Source organism: Strix uralensis, chromosome 1 (assembly GCF_047716275.1).
Source record: "Strix uralensis isolate ZFMK-TIS-50842 chromosome 1, bStrUra1, whole genome shotgun sequence".
Classification (NCBI taxonomy): Eukaryota; Metazoa; Chordata; class Aves; order Strigiformes; family Strigidae; genus Strix; species Strix uralensis.
This window is the reverse complement of record NC_133972.1, coordinates 54,608,565-54,625,503: the sequence shown is the minus strand read 5'-3', so window position 1 is coordinate 54,625,503 and position 16,939 is coordinate 54,608,565. Positions and strand designations below refer to the sequence as shown.

Here is a 16,939-nt window from a genome sequence, read left to right as displayed (position 1 = left end):
ACTCCCTCCTTGCAAGCAGCAGCAGTGGGCGGTGTGATGTGCCCACATGCAGTTGCTATGAAGCCTCTCTCCTCCTCCTCAGCAAGGTTTGATCAGCGGAACAAGCCTGGTGAGTGGAGACAACAGCATCATCCTCCGCTGTCAGGAAACACCCTGAGCCCTGCAAACCTGTTTGCGAAGGCAGCAATGAGGTGGGCAACATCTCTCACTTCTGTGGTGTTTGGAAGGTGATTAGACCTACATCAGTGGTCTGAGCAAGAGTGTGGTTAATTCCCTGGCTCAGGAGCCTGAGTCATGCTCCGAATTGCCATGGAGCTGGTCAATGTCTGTGAAGGTAGTTGGGACACACGCTGCCTCTTGTGGCCCTCTCCTGCTATCGTGCTGCACTGGGAAGGCAGTGTCAGGAGATGGCTGCAGGAAGCCTGTGATGCCCAAAGAGCAGCGTCTTTGTGCTGGATCTTGCTGGGTGGTTGTCCCCAATTTGGGCCCAAATGGTCCCCAAGTCTCTGCAGTGTGCAGTTCTTTCCCAGCCTGAGAACCAGGAACCTATTTCCCACACAGTCCAGAAACCAGACAGCAAGATCAAAATCCCTGGTGGAGTTCGCTATAGCCCACCTGTAACAGGCCCAAAGACTCCAAAGTGGGCCATCACAAAAGTCTTCTCTTCAGTTTTCACATTTGCACAGCAGCCCCATGCCTCGGATGCTTCCCCAGGGCAGGGGAGTGTCTCTGAAGGGGGACTCGTCACCCTGGAGCTCAGCAGCTGAAACACAGGTGCCACAGCACTGAAGCTGCAGACAGCCTTCCTGGATCTGGCCCAGAGTGCTCGCTCCTCCCTTCCTGTACCAGCAGGGCAGCGGCAGTGTGGCGCTCCGCATCAGAGGTACTCTGCACACCCAGGGATGACAGGAAAGGGACAGCCGATAACAGAGGTTTTCCCTTGTTCATAGCTGCTAGGGCCTTGCAAGAGTTCCCAACAGGCTCACTGGGAATCAGAGTTTGCTGTAACAATAATAGTAAGAAAATATTTCTATTTTTATGAAAGTGCAACAAAGCCATTTCCAGGGCTGTGTTCCCTATTTTGTGTAGAAAAGCCATTTTTTAAACCCAGGGTATAATATTTAACTATGCTATAGACTGACAGGTTCCACCCCTTGCATTTTGAGATGTTAGAAGACGACATTTAAACTGTCAGAGAGCATTATTTTGTATTTAGTCAACACCAGCAGTTACAGATACCTCTGCCACGTCAGAGATGTGGGGCAGATGTGCGAGGCCCTGCAGATGCACCTGGAGGAGCGGGAGGCAGGGAGGCAGCGATCCTTACACATCACCATGCACCCACGCAGGCTCTGCCTTACAGGGCTTCCAGCCTTGCACAGCCATATCTTCTTCACACCAGTTTTTCTCCACACTACAAACTCAGCTCCAAGGCCAAGGGCCACCTTCCTTGGCATATCTGCACACTCTCTTCCCCTGCTTCAAAACTTTTTTCTCTTTCATACTTTTTCAGTATCTTTCCTCACTTTATTGCTGTCCAGTTTACTTCACCCAAAACACACCATGACAGATCCTCCTTATTACCTTTAAACCTGTGTCCTCTCCTTCCTTCTCCAGAAGGGATGGTTCCACAGGGGGACCTTCACCGTGGCTGGGACTTGCTGCCCTACGACTGCTTTACAGGGCTCACATCTCTTCCTGCCCATTATACTAGCTGGCAGCTGGGAGCCATTCCTGCTCCAGGCAAACAGGTTTGCAAGGGGAAGAGAAATGAAGGGAAAGAGCAGCCAAGCCCAGCAGCCTGGGGACACATGCCTTTGCCATGTGTTACAGAAGGTCTTCATAAGAGGACAAGCTCTCAAGGCGACAGCGTTTTACCCTGCTTTCAGTTTCAAGCCCACTCGTCAGGAGGAAGGGGCTTTTCCTCGTAAACCCTCGTCACACTTGGGCTGGCTTCCAGTCCTGCTCTAGCCCCTTTCCTTTGTTCATCTGGAGCACTCAAATAGCCACAGAACAATGGCCGAGCGGCGGTGTGTACACACAGCTCTTCCTGCCCAGCCTGCCCCAGCCCCAGCACGCACGTACTCCGTGTTAAGCAAGCCATGGTTGTACAAGCACATTTTATGGAGTGACGACAAGAGCTTCCACTGGCTTGGAGCTGTTTTAAAAAGAAACTTACAGGCACCTTCTCATGTTTACTCCATGAAAGCGGCCTTAAAAAAACCAAGTAAGTCCTCAGTACGTGTAGGAACATCCACCAAGAGCTGCATGTGGCTGAATCAACAGCAAAAACCAGAGTGTGTATGTGGCAGAAGAAGCTGGGTTCAATTTTCTAAAACTGAAGAAAAGGAAGAGCTTTTGCACCTTTTTTTTACTGTACTTGGACTGAGCTTTTCTAAGCCCATCAGAAGGGCCTTTCTGATACAGACCACATTAGTAAATGAAATTTTCCCACACTGGGCCACTTCCCATCACCCCAGTATTCTCAAAGGCCTTGCTCTAGCAGAAGGTGAATGGATGTGCCACTGCTTTGTGTGGACTTGCAGTGCATGGAAGTGGTCACTAGTATGGGAGCAGGAAAGAATCACAGGAAGATGGCATCAAGGGTTAGGGTCATGCTTAGTTATCTGTCAGGACCAAAAGGAAGAGAAAGCAAAGCCATGACATGATGCTGAAACTTACCCCCCTTCTGAAGTATGAAAAGTGGACAAACCCTGAAGGTCATGGTGGTAACCAGGACCTGCTTGCCTCCCTTGGCTCCCATGGCTGCTTTCGGTGCTGCTCGAGTTGGTTTTCACCAGAGGTTTCTTGCTGTAAGCCCCAGCTCTTGATTCTGCCTCAAACCCGTTCAGCGTTCTCTGAGCCGATCTGTTCCCTGTGATTTCATGCTGGTATCCATCATACCTGTTCTCATATGAAACAGTGGGATTTTTTGACAATTTGTATCCATGAGAAATCAGGAGGTCCTGGACACTGAACATGTTGTGCTGGTTTCACTCACAGCTGTGCCCTCAGAAAGCTCCTTCCAGCAGGACCCATCACTGAAAACAACAAAAACAAAAAGAAGGTCGCTTTAAACAAGGGAAGGTATCTTCAGTCAGCTGGTAGGCTGCTGAAGCTAAAAGTCTCATCTGCTGGCCTCAATCTTGCACCCTTATAATAAAACAGATGAAGCAAAGGGTGTACAGATGCTGATGAATCTTGTGCTGACCTTCCCCAGACAATACACCTCCATGCACTCAGCCAAGCAGCAGATGCCACGCTGCTGCTGACTCAATCCGTTCCACTGAAGAATTTACTGGTGATTGCAGCTTTCAGATTTCACTAAGTGATCTCAAAAAAAATTTTGCACCGGAGGTAAGCCCACAATTTGATTCAAGCATTTCCTTAAAAAGAAATTTTTCTCCAGTCATGGAGAGGTGTGCTCTGTATTACATTTTAAGTTGCTGCAGGAGGAGGAGGCGGATTACAGGGCAATATGCCTCTCCCTACAGCTCTGCATATTCCAATTAAGAAAAAATGTTCACATGAACAAGAACAAAATATGCATGAGAACAAAAATGAGTTATGAAACCACATGAGAAACCCAGGTCATATCATGCAATACCCCAGCTAAACAGTCTTTTTTACAGATTACTTTCTTTTCAGCCTGCACTGGCCTGCTCAAAATCAGTAATTCTCAACTAGAATAATACAAAACCTTAGACTTCAAGTACGGTCTATTTTTACAGCACATTTCCACTGCATAAAATGACTGGAAACAACCTGAGATGACCACGTCTATTGTGTCTCAATGATTTCCAAGACATGGGGCAGTCAAGATTTTTCTTCCCAGTGACAACCCTCAACTCTGCACTGACTAGAGCAAAGATCCAGTAAACTGAATTAGTTGGCTGGACACAATCTCTATTGTTTATACCACTCTCGCAGCTTATTATGGCAATTACAGAATACCCATTCTTCCAGAGTTTTAAAACACATGGAAGGTAATGATCTATTCTGTAGGTTGTACACGAAAATGGACCCTTTCTGTTACATTACTCCTTGCCTGAACTGTGTTACCAGAAGAAAGAAATAAAAACAAAGGTGGATAAAGAAGAATGGAAACACACAGAAACAGTACATAAAACATAAAACACTCAAGATGATTTTCTCTGCAATCAGAGTTCACCTAAAGCAGGTCTACCTGAGGGACAGGAGCCCAGCATTGGTAGCTACTCAAAAGGAGATCGTCTCTGCAAAGATTGTGACAAGCAAGTGCATTTTATATACTGGTCTCTAACGCTCTTCTTGGTCAAGAAGAATGGGAGAACTCTGTTCACTGATATTTACAATCATTTACTTGAGATGGAGCAACTACTGAGATGGCTGCTGTGTGTTTATTAGTACTAAATCTCTCAGGCTGCGTATACACAGAAGTTGATGGGTTGGCTTAGAATATAAACCAGTTTCTGTGGTGCAGCACTCCATATATTATGGCCACTTTTTGCCTATCCATTTTCTGCTCCCGCCCTGTCTCCTGGATGCTCTGCAGACTGTGGAGCCGGTCCAGCCAGCCACTCTGGGCCAGCCTGATGCACAGCTCCTGGGCACGCAGGGACCCTCCAGCCGCCCCTGCCCTGCACTGCCCACAGCGGTCATGGCATTCACCCAAAGAGAGCCCACAGTGTGGAAAAACATGCACAGTTTTTATGCAGAACCACAATTTAACTGGTAACCTGGAACGCTGCAGAAGTGGCTTTTCAGCCTGAGAGCCTGCTGAGCGCTGAAACCGGTTTGTCTCTAGAGCTTAATGAATCTCTTCCCTTTTCGCACATGTTAACACTACACACCCTTTAAAAACAGAGAAATAAAGCTCTGTGCCGAAGATATTTTAGGAGTATCCCTTGCTAGAACAGGACTCCAAATTCCCAGTAAGTGCTCTGAGTAAGCGAGCCAGCAGTAACTACAAGCAGGCAGAAAGCAGGGAGGAGTGGGACCCTTCCCTCTTGGAAGGAAGGGAAGGCTTCGTGGGTTATTTTTGAATGCTGACCTAAAAGGCTGATTTTCCATCCACCCACTGCCCCGGACTATGCGAGAAGCCAGGTACAAGCAGAGCAAGGGGAACAGCTGGCTGCTAGAGCTGTTCAGCTTCTAACAAGAGAAAGATCCAATGTGACTACCATAAACAGCAGAAAGCCCATCGGAGTGCTTGCAGGTGCAAGGAAGAAATGTGCTTTTCCTGCTATTATTGTCAGGCTGGCTTGGAGCACAGCTTAACCCCCTCTCTGCTGCCTGCTGCAGCCATGGTGCCATCAGAGAGGCAAAGGCGAGTTGACAAGAAACCTCCCGCCCATGGGGTTTACTCTGATCCTCCTTTTGGCATGGGTGGTGAGGAGCAATGAGGAACTGGTGTGACCGTCTCCTCCTGCTCTGCAAACTCAATCACATCTGGAAGGGAAAACCCCACAGTGCTACGGGTGGCGTGAAGGCCCAGCTGAGAGCAGGATGCTATCACTGTGCCCATCACGGCTTCACATTGGGAATAAACAAGGTGCAGAAGCCTGAACCCTCTGCCTGCTGCAGTGCCCTCGGCACCAAACCCCCAAACAAGCTCTCTCGCCCCAGACCCACCACATGGAGAAATGCTCCATGCCCATGCCACAAGCTCCCAGGAGCCTGTAGCAGTGGTGGTGGGTGGGACGCTGTCATGACACATGCCTCGAAGGGCTGCGCAGAAGCCATGGGGAGGTACCATCCCCCTGCATTGGACCTGGCCAGGGGCAGGGGAGCTGGTGGCTCTGACCGAGTAAAGCCTGCACGACATCAACCATGTCAGCACCCAATGTCCGCAAAGACACCGGCCAGCTTTCCAAACCTGGCTGCCGACGCTGGGATGCTCTTCCCACCCTCCCTTAGATAAATAAATCTAAAAAATAAAATCAAAGGAATTAGATTGGCAGGAGTAACAAAACCGTTGCTGCAACACTGTCTTGTAAATAATCTGTCAGACTGGGCCAAAGAGTAAAGGCAGTGCAGAGCTTCTAATTTGAGGGAAGATCAACAACACTGGAAAACAGTTTGTTTTTCCAGCGCTCATTTGTTTTGTTTGCCAATGACATCAGTGCTTTCTGATAGGGTTTGCTTCCTGAGGATGCCTGCTATCTTGCCAGTGTTTCCGACTTGTCCCCGTCAGCCGGTACAACTCTGCACTACACTGGAAACAGAGGCCAAACTTGTCTCTGGAAATTTCTCAGCAGCACTCTCAGATGCAAAGAAACAAGCGCAGTCTGAATGGCGGAAATCGGCATCAGCCCCCCTGTACACAGACACAATGGGGACCTGCAGCCTCAGTGAGCAGGACACAATGGGACCACCAGACGGAAACGTCATCAGAGCACCTTGTCTCAGGGTGCTCTGTCCAAGAGCGGGGATCTCATCACTGGCCCTGAGAAAAGCCCAAAGCACTGCTGAAAGACACCCTTAAGAAATCTGGTGCTACAGTTTCCTCTGAGCTGCTTCTGGAGCCCATTCTCAGTGGGGGAAACACACTGGTTTCTGCTGATGGTCTGCCTCTATCTGCAGGTTTTTTCAGTGGCAGGGGTTTCCAAGCCTTATGATTTTGGGGTGGGGTACCTCCACCCCCCATACGGTGACCAGTACCAGTGATGATGAATGCCAACACTTGCAGCAGTGGCAGAAGCAGCTCTTACCTCCATGCTTTGAAATGGCTCGCATGCCATTGAATCCTCCCTGCACGGTGTTTCGAGCAGCCCATTGGTATGCTCCTTCCTTCAGCTCTAGTTCCAGAGAGTGTCCTGGCACAGCACCCACGTATTGGGTGGGAGACCAGAAGTGACAGAGAATTTAGCCCTGGCTGCACTCTGTTACATCTCACCCGCCCTCTGCTACTTGAAATAAAATGGAAGGTGGCAACCCTTTAACTGTTTGAATACAAACCCTGAAGTCCTTGTGCATGATTCACCCTGCCCACCTCTGCAGAACTATTTATAACATTTTTGTAAGTGATTCTGTACAACTTTACAGAAGAGAAAACATCAAAGGAACATGATCCATATTGCAAAATGAAGCATACAAATATCATGAATTGCCAAAATCAAGGCACCCTGCATGGATGCACAAGTTGCTGCAGTCTGTAATTATATGACTTCAGGCTACTGAATTCTGCAGGACTCCTGCCTCAGTTGATGGGCAGGCTAGGTGATGCTAGTCTTCCTGGGCTTTATCTACAGCAGCTATCCAAACACTGTTCTGAAGACAGAGTTACTAACAGGCATCTGAATTACAAAGCCTATTATCTAGATGGGTCATACATTAAACTGGCTTATCTTCACTCACGTCTGGGTGACATTATTCCCATTTTATATCAGACGTGTGCCAGACAGAAGTATTTATGCAGACAGACTAAAGTGAAAACAACCCTCTCCATTCTAGGCGCCCAGTCTGAAGTGCCTACAACATGATTTTTTAAAGCACTTATCCTTAAAAGTGAACTAGGTACACTCAAAAGAACTGCTGCAAGAACCTAGTGACTATGTACCACCCAAGTGTGGCAAGTCAGCTGTCCACACAATGAAGACACTGGATGAGCCAAAAAATTGGTTGCAGTAATTTGTCTACTGTGCTCTCCTCCATCCCTCTGCCCATCTCATCCAGCACCAACACCTTTGTCCAGGCAGCCCCATATTCCTCCCACCTCTGTTAACTCCTCATCACCATGCACCCCAGTGCCTTCATTTCCCACTTTCCACACCCACCTGTCCTTCTTGCCACCCCTCAGCAACCCTTCCCTGCCTTCCCAACTCCTGGCCCCACCAGTCCTCTTCCCACACAGCCCACCACTGTGCTAGCCAGCCTGCCCTGCCCTCCCGTACCCCTTACAGCTTCTCCTGACCCATCCTCAGTTTGTGTCCATCACCCCGATTTCCTCCTTCCCACCCTGATGACCAGCTTCTGTCCCGTCTGCATTTCCAGCAGAAGCACCTCTGTGCCCCCTCTCTGCTCCCAGGGCCGAGACCCCATCTCACCTGTGCTTGGAAAAAGCAGGAGCCGTCATTTCAGGGTCAATCCAGCTCTACTGCCGCAGCCCTAGGCAGGGGCACTACACCAGGGCTAGGCAGGCAGGCTCTGCTCGCACATCCATCGGAGTGGTTAGGGCACAAGAGCTGTCCCTGCACAGGGCTGGGTCATGAGAGGGCTGCTCAGAACCAGAGGCTGGGGGGTGCTGATGGATGGGAGGGAAAAATCTTTGGAAAACAGAGCAGCTAGAAACAGAGACAAATCTGCTGAGAACATGCGCAGATGTCTCCAAGCCTTGTCACCATAGATCCTGTTCCTGCACATGATGGCACCACAGCTCTCAATCAAACAGCTGGAGGATTTATTTTCTTTCCACTTTTTAATGTGGGCAAAACAACATTCCTTCTGTCCTCCCTCCTCCCTCCTAATTTTTCTTGGAAATGGTTGAATTGGTTTAGCTGACGATATTAAAATAAATTTAGCCTGAGAGAGAGACACAACCTGAAAGTCTCAGATCAAGTGATAAAAGCCTGACAGACTACAGCAATGGAAAACAGGTTCTTGTAGTAGAAGTTTTAATACTAGATGGAACTACTCACTCAGTCTAAATATAACCCTGAGCTACATCCCAGGAGAATATCTAAGTCTTTGGCCATTGTAATTGCCTCTGTTTTCTCACTCTGGTTTTGCATGTGTGCATATGAGACAGCTTATCAAAAATAAACACATTAAATGAGGCTTTTACCTTGATCATTTCATCTTTTTTGGGACAATAAAGTCAGAGGGGACTGTAAATGGCAGGCTGCTGTGCTGCTGTGCATGCAGCCACCCTGTCATTCCATGCCCCTGCCCTCCACTGTGGAAACAACCACCACCACATTCAGTGGCTTGCAGACACACACTCCATCGGGAAAGATAAAATCCATGTGCTTGAAGAGCCTTCAGCAGTAATGTTCACTATGATCAAATATTAGAATTTAACTCAAAGACAGTCTAGAAGACAGGAAAAAGAGATTAGAGAATATTAATGTAAGCCTTGGAGGGCTTAATTAAGTGTAGGCTAGGAGTAAGGAAGGAGTAGAGAACTAGCCAGGGCAGCCTCCAAGCCATGGGTAAATACCTCCTAGAAATTCCCAAAGGATGGGTGAAGGGCAAACGTATTATCTAACTTCAAACAAAAGTGAGAAGGAGACAGATCTGAGGTATCATAGACCAAACAGCCTGGCTTTGATATCAACTCAGACAAATTATTATTCAACCCACTTGTAAATACTTATAACAGGTGTTGATTTATCGCAGAGCGGGAGGGAGCAAGTGTGCAATCCAGGAGGAGCAGTAGCCTTTCCAGCCCCCTGCTTCCCACCCTGCACTGCAGCTGCATCCACTCCCACATGATAAAGTCATGAGAAAACAGAAAATACAGACTTGTCAAGAACGAATTAAGTCTAATCAATTTAATTTTCTTCTTTGACGGAGTTGGGAGCATAGTGACTAGGGAGGAAAAAACAGTAGAAGTCACATATTGGAACGAGGAAAGCTTTTGATGGAATGGATGCATGTGATAGTCTTATATGCAAACCAGGTGAATACAATTGAGGTATAATTTACCCTAGGTGGGTATACAAATGCTTTGAATCTGTCCTCAAGGAATAGTTAGTAAATTCAATGTCAACCTGAAAAGACACATAAGGGCTGTGCCTGGGGTCTTGCTCTATTCGGTATTTCCATTAATGACTTGTAAATTAGAATAAAGATTACAATTACAAATCTGTAGGGAGTGCTGCAAGCATTTTCAGGGATTACAATTAGAATAAAATCTTAATAAATTAGAGACCCAGTCTGAAACGAATGACTGAGATTCAATACAGGCAGGTGTAAAACACCATGTTGAAGAAGAAGGATGCAATGCAAAAATGCAAAATGAAGCGGTATGGCAAAATAGTCTCTGGGGCTAGAGCTGCAAAGAAAGGACATCAGGAGTAGTGCAGGGCTTGGTACACACAGGTGAATATGCCTGGAGATATACTAAGAGGAGCATCACATGTCAGACTCTTTACTCCTCTCAGCCCTATATCCAGTTTTGGGCCCTACCTCAAGCAAGATGCTGCTCCCTGTCACTTGCTCACAAGAACTATAAAAAGTTTAGGAAGTGTGACCCCTGGAGAAGAGGGTACAAGAAGTGGGCTTGTTTAGTTGAAGGAAAAGGGAGGAGGAATGAAGGTGAGAGAACGAGAGATGATAACAAGTTTTAAATACGTCAGGCTGCTAAAAGGCAGTGATAATCATGTCCTGCTCCCTGCGGATGTGGAAAACTGAATGGACTGGCTTAGCATGCAGTGAGGGAGATTTAGGTTAGATATTAGGAGGAACTGTCTAGCCATGATGATAGTTAACCACCGGTTACGCTGGGACGCTGTAAATCTCCATAAGTACAGGTTTTCAAGAATAGGCTAAATGAAGATCTATCAGGAATGGTGCAGATGAAGCAGATCCTGCCTCAGAACCAAGAGATTTGGGATGGAAACTAAACATTTTGATGTTCCTCCTCTCCACCCCCCCAAAAAAGGTATTGTTTTGTTGGCATGCCCCACACATTTCCAAGAAAATCAAAACTCTTCTGTACAAGATTCCCAGTCTTGTAAATAGCCACCTCACCCAAATTACAACGTGGCTTTCCCCCCGCTACACCTGTCCAAAGTAGAATGACCACTTTATCACAAAATGCCACCAAGGACCTAGCTTGCACCCTCTTTTCCTGACATCCTCTGCATTGCGGGCAAGAGTGAGGGGGTGCCAAGGGCAGGCAGGCCTGGCAAGGTGGCAAGCAGCACTTAGTAGGAACAGAAACTTTGCCTCTCTTCCAGGGATGGGAGGGACAGAGAGACTGAGACACAAGAGACATGCTACATGTTGAAGGATCCTGAGCAGAGAAGAGGCAGTAGGCAAGCTGAGTGGAGGCACAAGAACGGGGTCCTGACCAAAGGACTCTCATCAGATCACGACCATGCACCAGGCAAAGCTTCAAGAAAGTTCCCATTACAGCCAACACCATACTGAGGGCTTCAAAGCCGCTAGTGCTAAATGCATAATCACCTCTGCTGAGTACATGCGAAGATGATGTGCCACAGCCATTGATAGAAGATAAGCCAACTTCATGTTGGCTCCCACATGTCTTCCCAGGCCAGTCTCTCCCATTCATCTCACAGAAATTAAAAAGAAACCTGTGAATTTTTGTGTTTAAACCTCATTACCTGTGGGCAGGAGAGTTCACATTTTTTCTCTAACACAGATTCATAGACAGTGAAAATTACAGTTCACATTCTCTTTTCATTCTTTGAGCAAAACATCCTCACTCAAATCACCAAGGAACTGTGCCAGAGAATAAATTAAAGATACGACGTGTCTCCAATAAAATTAGGAAGTGAAGAGGAGAAGAGGAGCAAGTCTTAAAGAGTTTATTTAACTCTCAGAAGGTAGTTATTCCTGTCTTGTATGTCACCAGTGCAGATGCATCAACAAACCCACTGTGGTATGAGAGAGAGCACAGAGCATCTCCTGGGGGAGACCTTAACGAGTGACAGCTGCTCTCCAGGGGTTGCCAGCCCTGTTTGTTAGGAGGTTTCAGGTCATATTTCAAAGCTCACCCTCTCAGATTTGCCAAGAAAAAATGGTAGAGAGATAGATAGATGAGTACTGGGTTCACACAATTCTGAAATACGTGTCTGACAGTGAATGGATGAGAGTTTGTATCCGAAATAAGGTTGATTTTTAAATCTGCCAATAGGGTTGATTTTTAAATTTCCCATGGACCAATCCAGCCCCGACTGAGCACTGATTCGCTGAGACTCATAAGCATCCAAATAGAAGTAAACGCATAAAAGGGAGAGAGGAAACATCCAAGCATGCAAAGATACTGCTGTGCCTATTAGCTGGTTTTGAAAATGTCAACGGCCTGCTTCCACCGATGACAGAGCAGCACATTACTCCACTGAAATTGGTCCAGATTTTTTTTAGAGAAGGAGCAATTGTTAAAGAGCACTCACTGCTACTCTGTTCTCCAGATATAACCAGTCCTTAGACCAATTGGCAGCATATGGTGTATTTCCTCAAATGACAGCTTTTGTTTGTCACAACAGGAGAACAAAATAGTACATTTATTAAACAAAACGTAATTAGCCAACTCTTTCCCTCCCAAAAAGGAACTCCAGAAGAGGATATTTTTTAGGACTCGGACAAATGTTTCCATGCTGTTTACGACACTTTTGTACGGAGCAATTCACTCTGGTGGAACAAAACACATGGAACCACATTTGTTGCTCACATCTTAAAATCAAGATGTTAAACCACCTATGGGCAAAGTGCTAATAAGCTACTCCCATGCTAGGACTACATGGATCATTATTATTGTTTGCATTTTTTTTAGCAGAAAAGCTCTCCATCTGTACGAACCAAAAAAGAAAGGATCTCAAAAATAACTGTATTAAATCTTTCAAAATACAAATTTTTAATAAGGGATCTATCACATAGTTGAACTTCTTTGAGGTGACAGTGACATGACTTATAGAGCCTGGGCTCTGTGATCAAAAGGATTACACACATTAGCATCCTACTAATCACAGCAGGACAGGCCGGCCCATCAGGCCAGGACTCACGGAGGAGAGATCCATAAACAAACACTTTCTCCCGCTCACAAACGTGGCTGGGAGCAGAGGTGTTCCAAGGTTGGTGTGGTCTTCTCCTCTTTCAAAGAGATAAGGATTGTGTCTGCCGGAGTAAGTAAATTTTCAGCATAGTCTTACACATCTGTTTGTTTACTCATTTTCAGACATTACCATCCTCTCCTGTGTTGTTATCCCTTTTATATTACCCTTGTATGTATAATCAAATGCCCTCTCTTCTGGATTGACCCTCTGCTTCTTCCTGTATTATAGACGTCTTTGATCTTTCTTTCTTGCATCTGTGTGTCCTGCCTTGTAGTCTCAGCAGGATTTCCCCCCGACCCCTTGCTCTACCAGAAAATAAATGCCAAAGTAGCATTTGTGTGCATTAGCGTAGAAAAAAATAAGACAGACACTCAAGAAGCCTACACGCAAGTGCCGCTGCGGTGCTGAGGCACTGCGTGTGCTGGGCAGGGCTGCCTGCCGGTGAGGTAAACCCAGGCTGTGAGAGGTGGCCCTGCTCCTGAGCACGGATGAGCCCCCCAGACCAATAAGACAAGCAGCCATCATCATGATGGGGGAAGAGGAATCATCCTAAAATTTCACATACTTGGTGACTTGCAAGGCGCCCTTGGCATTTCAAAAAGCAGAACTCTGCCTTTAACTTTTTTAAAATTTTTTTGACTAGCTCAGATTTCAAACCCCCTTCCCTTGCCCCACATTTGAGATGGTCCAAGTTATGGCTGACAAATTCTATTAATATCCTAACTGTAATACACTTGGGTGACAAAGAGGCTGCTGCTGATTTTTGTTCTCTGCGGGCCCTGCCAATACCAGAAGAACTGACGGTTATCTCTAGGTAGATGTGAAAAGATGCCATCAGTTAACATAGAGACCTTAATGATCGCATCAAGACTGCTGAAAGGCTGACCAACCCCTTCCTTCGTAGCTGGAACTGGTGACTAAGCTTCCCCAGCAAGCCCGAGTCCACTGGCTCTTGAAACAAAGCACAATAACAAGGTTGCAGAAAGTGAGATAACCCTTTCCACTCAAGAAGTGGAAAACAACATCTGTTAAAAAACAAATAAACCGGTGTAATGGCTTCAGCAAGAGACCCAGAGGATTTTAGAGATGCAGCTTGTGGCTTGGTCAACACATTGTGAACAGCAAATTACAAGAGAACAATTGTTTCATACCAAGCTCTCCCACCCCTGAACTCCCTCAAGGTTAATTAGGATGGCCTCTGGCCAAATTAATTAGAAGAGAAGATTTGGGCAGGACTTTGCTATGAGCTCGTAACTAGTTCCAAGGTGACCGAGAAGTTCAGAAATGCCTCACCTTCCAAATAAAGCCTGCTTGGCAAAAACCAAGCTCACATGTGCCATGTCATTTCTCTGACAATCAGGAGAAACACTTAAAAGCAATCTTTCTCTAACTAACGGCTAAGGCAGAAGAATTTTCTGCATCCTTCCCAACGAACAATATGCCCTTGTTTATTTTCTGTGTGCTTTTTAGGTCATAAGAGGCCAGTGAAATTATGCATCTAAAGAACAATATACTACTGTAATATGCCACTTGATACACGCAGCCCGGCAGACTCTGACAGATCCATCTTTTCTAAGAGCTGGTGAATATATGCAGGCGAAATCCTGATCACCATAGGAAGAGAGGACGAAGAAGAGGGCCCAGCCTTCGAGACAACAGACTAAATTAGTGTTTTAGTTAGCGTTATAACATTCCCCGGTGGCACAGCTTAGGAGAGCATCCTTCCTTGAGGGGGATAGCCCTGCTCTGCTTCTCTACCCTGCAGCAGCAACCTGCCTTGACCTCCTCCGGACTCCTGCTGCCCTCAGCATCCTTGGCAAAGGGAACAGCTGGCAGGACCACACTTTTTTCCTCCAGGTGGTACCATGGTGAGTGGTAGAACTGCACGAGCATAGTAGGATAGGGCAGATCTAGACCCTGTGATTACAAACAGCGCTGGCACAAATTGAGGCTCTCACAGTGGCTGCATCTCTGAACTGCAGAGCCCTTCTCTGTCATTAATCTGATATTCTTTAGTTTGAAGCTGGAAGGTTGCTATTTTCCATGTGTCTGTTACCCACAAACAGCAACAGCGTTTCTGGGCAGAATTGGAACTTCTAAAATAACAAAGAGAAAATGCTTCAGCTCATGCAAAGAAGTGTAGCTGAATACTTCTTGGCAGGACACAATTCTCATTGTCACTAGCCAAGATTTAATGTCTTGACTCTGTGGATCAGACTGACTACTCGGAACAGTTACATCGTATTTTCACTTAAAGACATGGGCTGGAGTAACTTAACATGTAGGGTCCATGCCACAAAAAAGCCATTATTCTCAACTCTTGACAAAAAAGAAAGGGAAAAAAAAAACAACCAACAAACCCTTAATAGATGCAAGAGTCCTTTGGCACAGATCCAGTGGCAGACTAAGGCCATAATTTGTAATTCTGAGGCAATTATGAAATGACATAACAGCACAGATCTCTTTCTGACAGAATAGCTTTTTTTTTTTTTTTTTTTCCAACAGTACATGCTTTAAAACAACCACCAAAAAAGAAATAACCCGAAAGGTCTATTTGACTGCTGTGTAAATAGCAGAATAAGATTAAACACCAAGAGGGGCGGCAGTTGGGTGTTTCAGACCCTGATGCCACATCCTGGTCGGTGTCGGCGGGAACCGGCACCGAGTCGCAGCCGGTGCCCAGGTCCCGGGCTCCGGGGCCAGCAGCGACAGGGCGCGAAATAAAGGTGAGCGGCTCCCACCAACTTCCCCGGGGCTCCTGCTCCAGGAGAGCTCCCCAGGGGACCTGGGCCCTGCGGAGGGGCTCGGGATGTCGGCAGAGAGCCCCTCGACAGATGAAGGCGGGGGGAGCACCGAGCAGGTGCAAAGCGGCCGGAGAAGGGAAGGGAACCCCGAGGGAACTGTGTGCGCCCCCCCGGGTGCCGCGCATCGCCGCCCGCCGTGGGACATCTCCGAGTCCCCCTTTCGCGTCGTTTCTTCTTCCCCCCCCCCCTCTACTCCGTCCCCGCTCCTCCGGCTGCCCACTACCCCCTCCACGACCTGCCGGGACTCACCTCTCTGGGCGGCCGCCGCAAGACCCTCGGGGGGCGGCTGGGGCCGCCGCGCTCAGCGGCAGCCGGGAGGCGCCGAGCCCGCGGCGGGGCGGGGGGGGGCGGGACGGGGAGAAGGGGGGGGCGGGCGGGGCGGGCCCGCCCCGCCCGCCCCCCCCCTTCTCCCCGTCCCGCCCCCCCCCCGCCGGCGACGAGCATCCCAGCCGAGAAAAAGCTCCGGTTTCTCCACCGAAAAGACATTGCGGGATTTTTTTCTTTCTCCCCCCCCCCCCCCCCTTTCTTTTTTTGTGCTTCTTTTTCTTTTTTTTTTTCCACCCCGTCCCCGCACAGAGCCGTCCTGGCACAGCCTGGATGACCGGGGACATCACCCCCCACCCGCCGAGCCATGGGGGACACATTTCTCTGCCCTCAGCGAGCCGCAGACACCGGCCCTTGCAGGCATTACACGCTGCCCTCCCAGCCCGGAATCCACCCATCCTCCTTTAACTCATCTCTGTAAATACATTTCCTTGCACACCGGGGAGCTGATGTCCTGCACCGGCGATGAAACGGGTGTGAGGCACTTGCAAGCTAAAAAAGCCGAGCCCTGGAAGGTCTGGTTAGCTTCAAGCACCAAAGCCTGCTCCCTGGGCGCTTAGCCGCAAAGCCATGTATGGGGACATGTCTGACACTGTGCATCCTTCCATAAAGATAACCCAGGAGGGCCTGCCCCAAGAACCTTCCCTGGCAGTGGCAGCCCTGCCAGGAGCACACTTTTACAGGGACCAGGTTGTTTTCCCCGAAAAGTTAAGCAGGCACCTCCTGCCCCCTCTCTCCACAGCTGAGCTCAGCCCATGGCTTGTCCGAGAAGAAAAACATCAACTTTCTTAGCACAAGGAAAATCTGCAGAAGGGAAGACCAGGGTCCACCAAGGATGGAGAGAGACCAAAGGAGACCCCTCCAAAGCTCACTGCACCTGTGGGCAGCCACCCGCACGCCCAAAGGGCTTGTCCTCGCCATGGTTTTCGCTGTGACATCCACAAGTGTTTTTGAAGCATCACTGGTTGCCTACTTCTCCACCTCTCCCCTCCCCGTCATTTATTCAGCCTCTAGAAACAGGTGATTAATTTGCAAATCTGTTTTGGTTTAATGACACTCTTAAAAGGGTATGTTTGTGAATCATTTACT

General features: G+C 47.9%; 1 protein-coding gene across 3 annotated transcripts in view; it reads right to left on the bottom strand.

Annotated features, from left to right (window-relative positions):
• The window catches only part of JCAD (junctional cadherin 5 associated), a 62,421-nt gene that overhangs the window by 13,285 nt on the left and 32,197 nt on the right, over positions 1-16,939 (bottom strand). For 2 of the 3 annotated variants that reach the window (XM_074866923.1, XM_074866906.1), the window contains exons 1-2: positions 15,776-15,872; positions 2,683-3,041 (exon numbers count right to left, since the gene is read on the bottom strand). In XM_074866923.1, the coding sequence (XP_074723024.1) occupies positions 2,683-2,981 (299 nt within the window). In that variant the 5' untranslated portion in view covers positions 2,982-3,041; positions 15,776-15,872. Of the gene's footprint in view, positions 1-2,682; positions 3,042-15,775; positions 15,873-16,939 lie in introns of those variants that run through there. The other variant, XM_074866915.1, reaches the window with a different exon arrangement.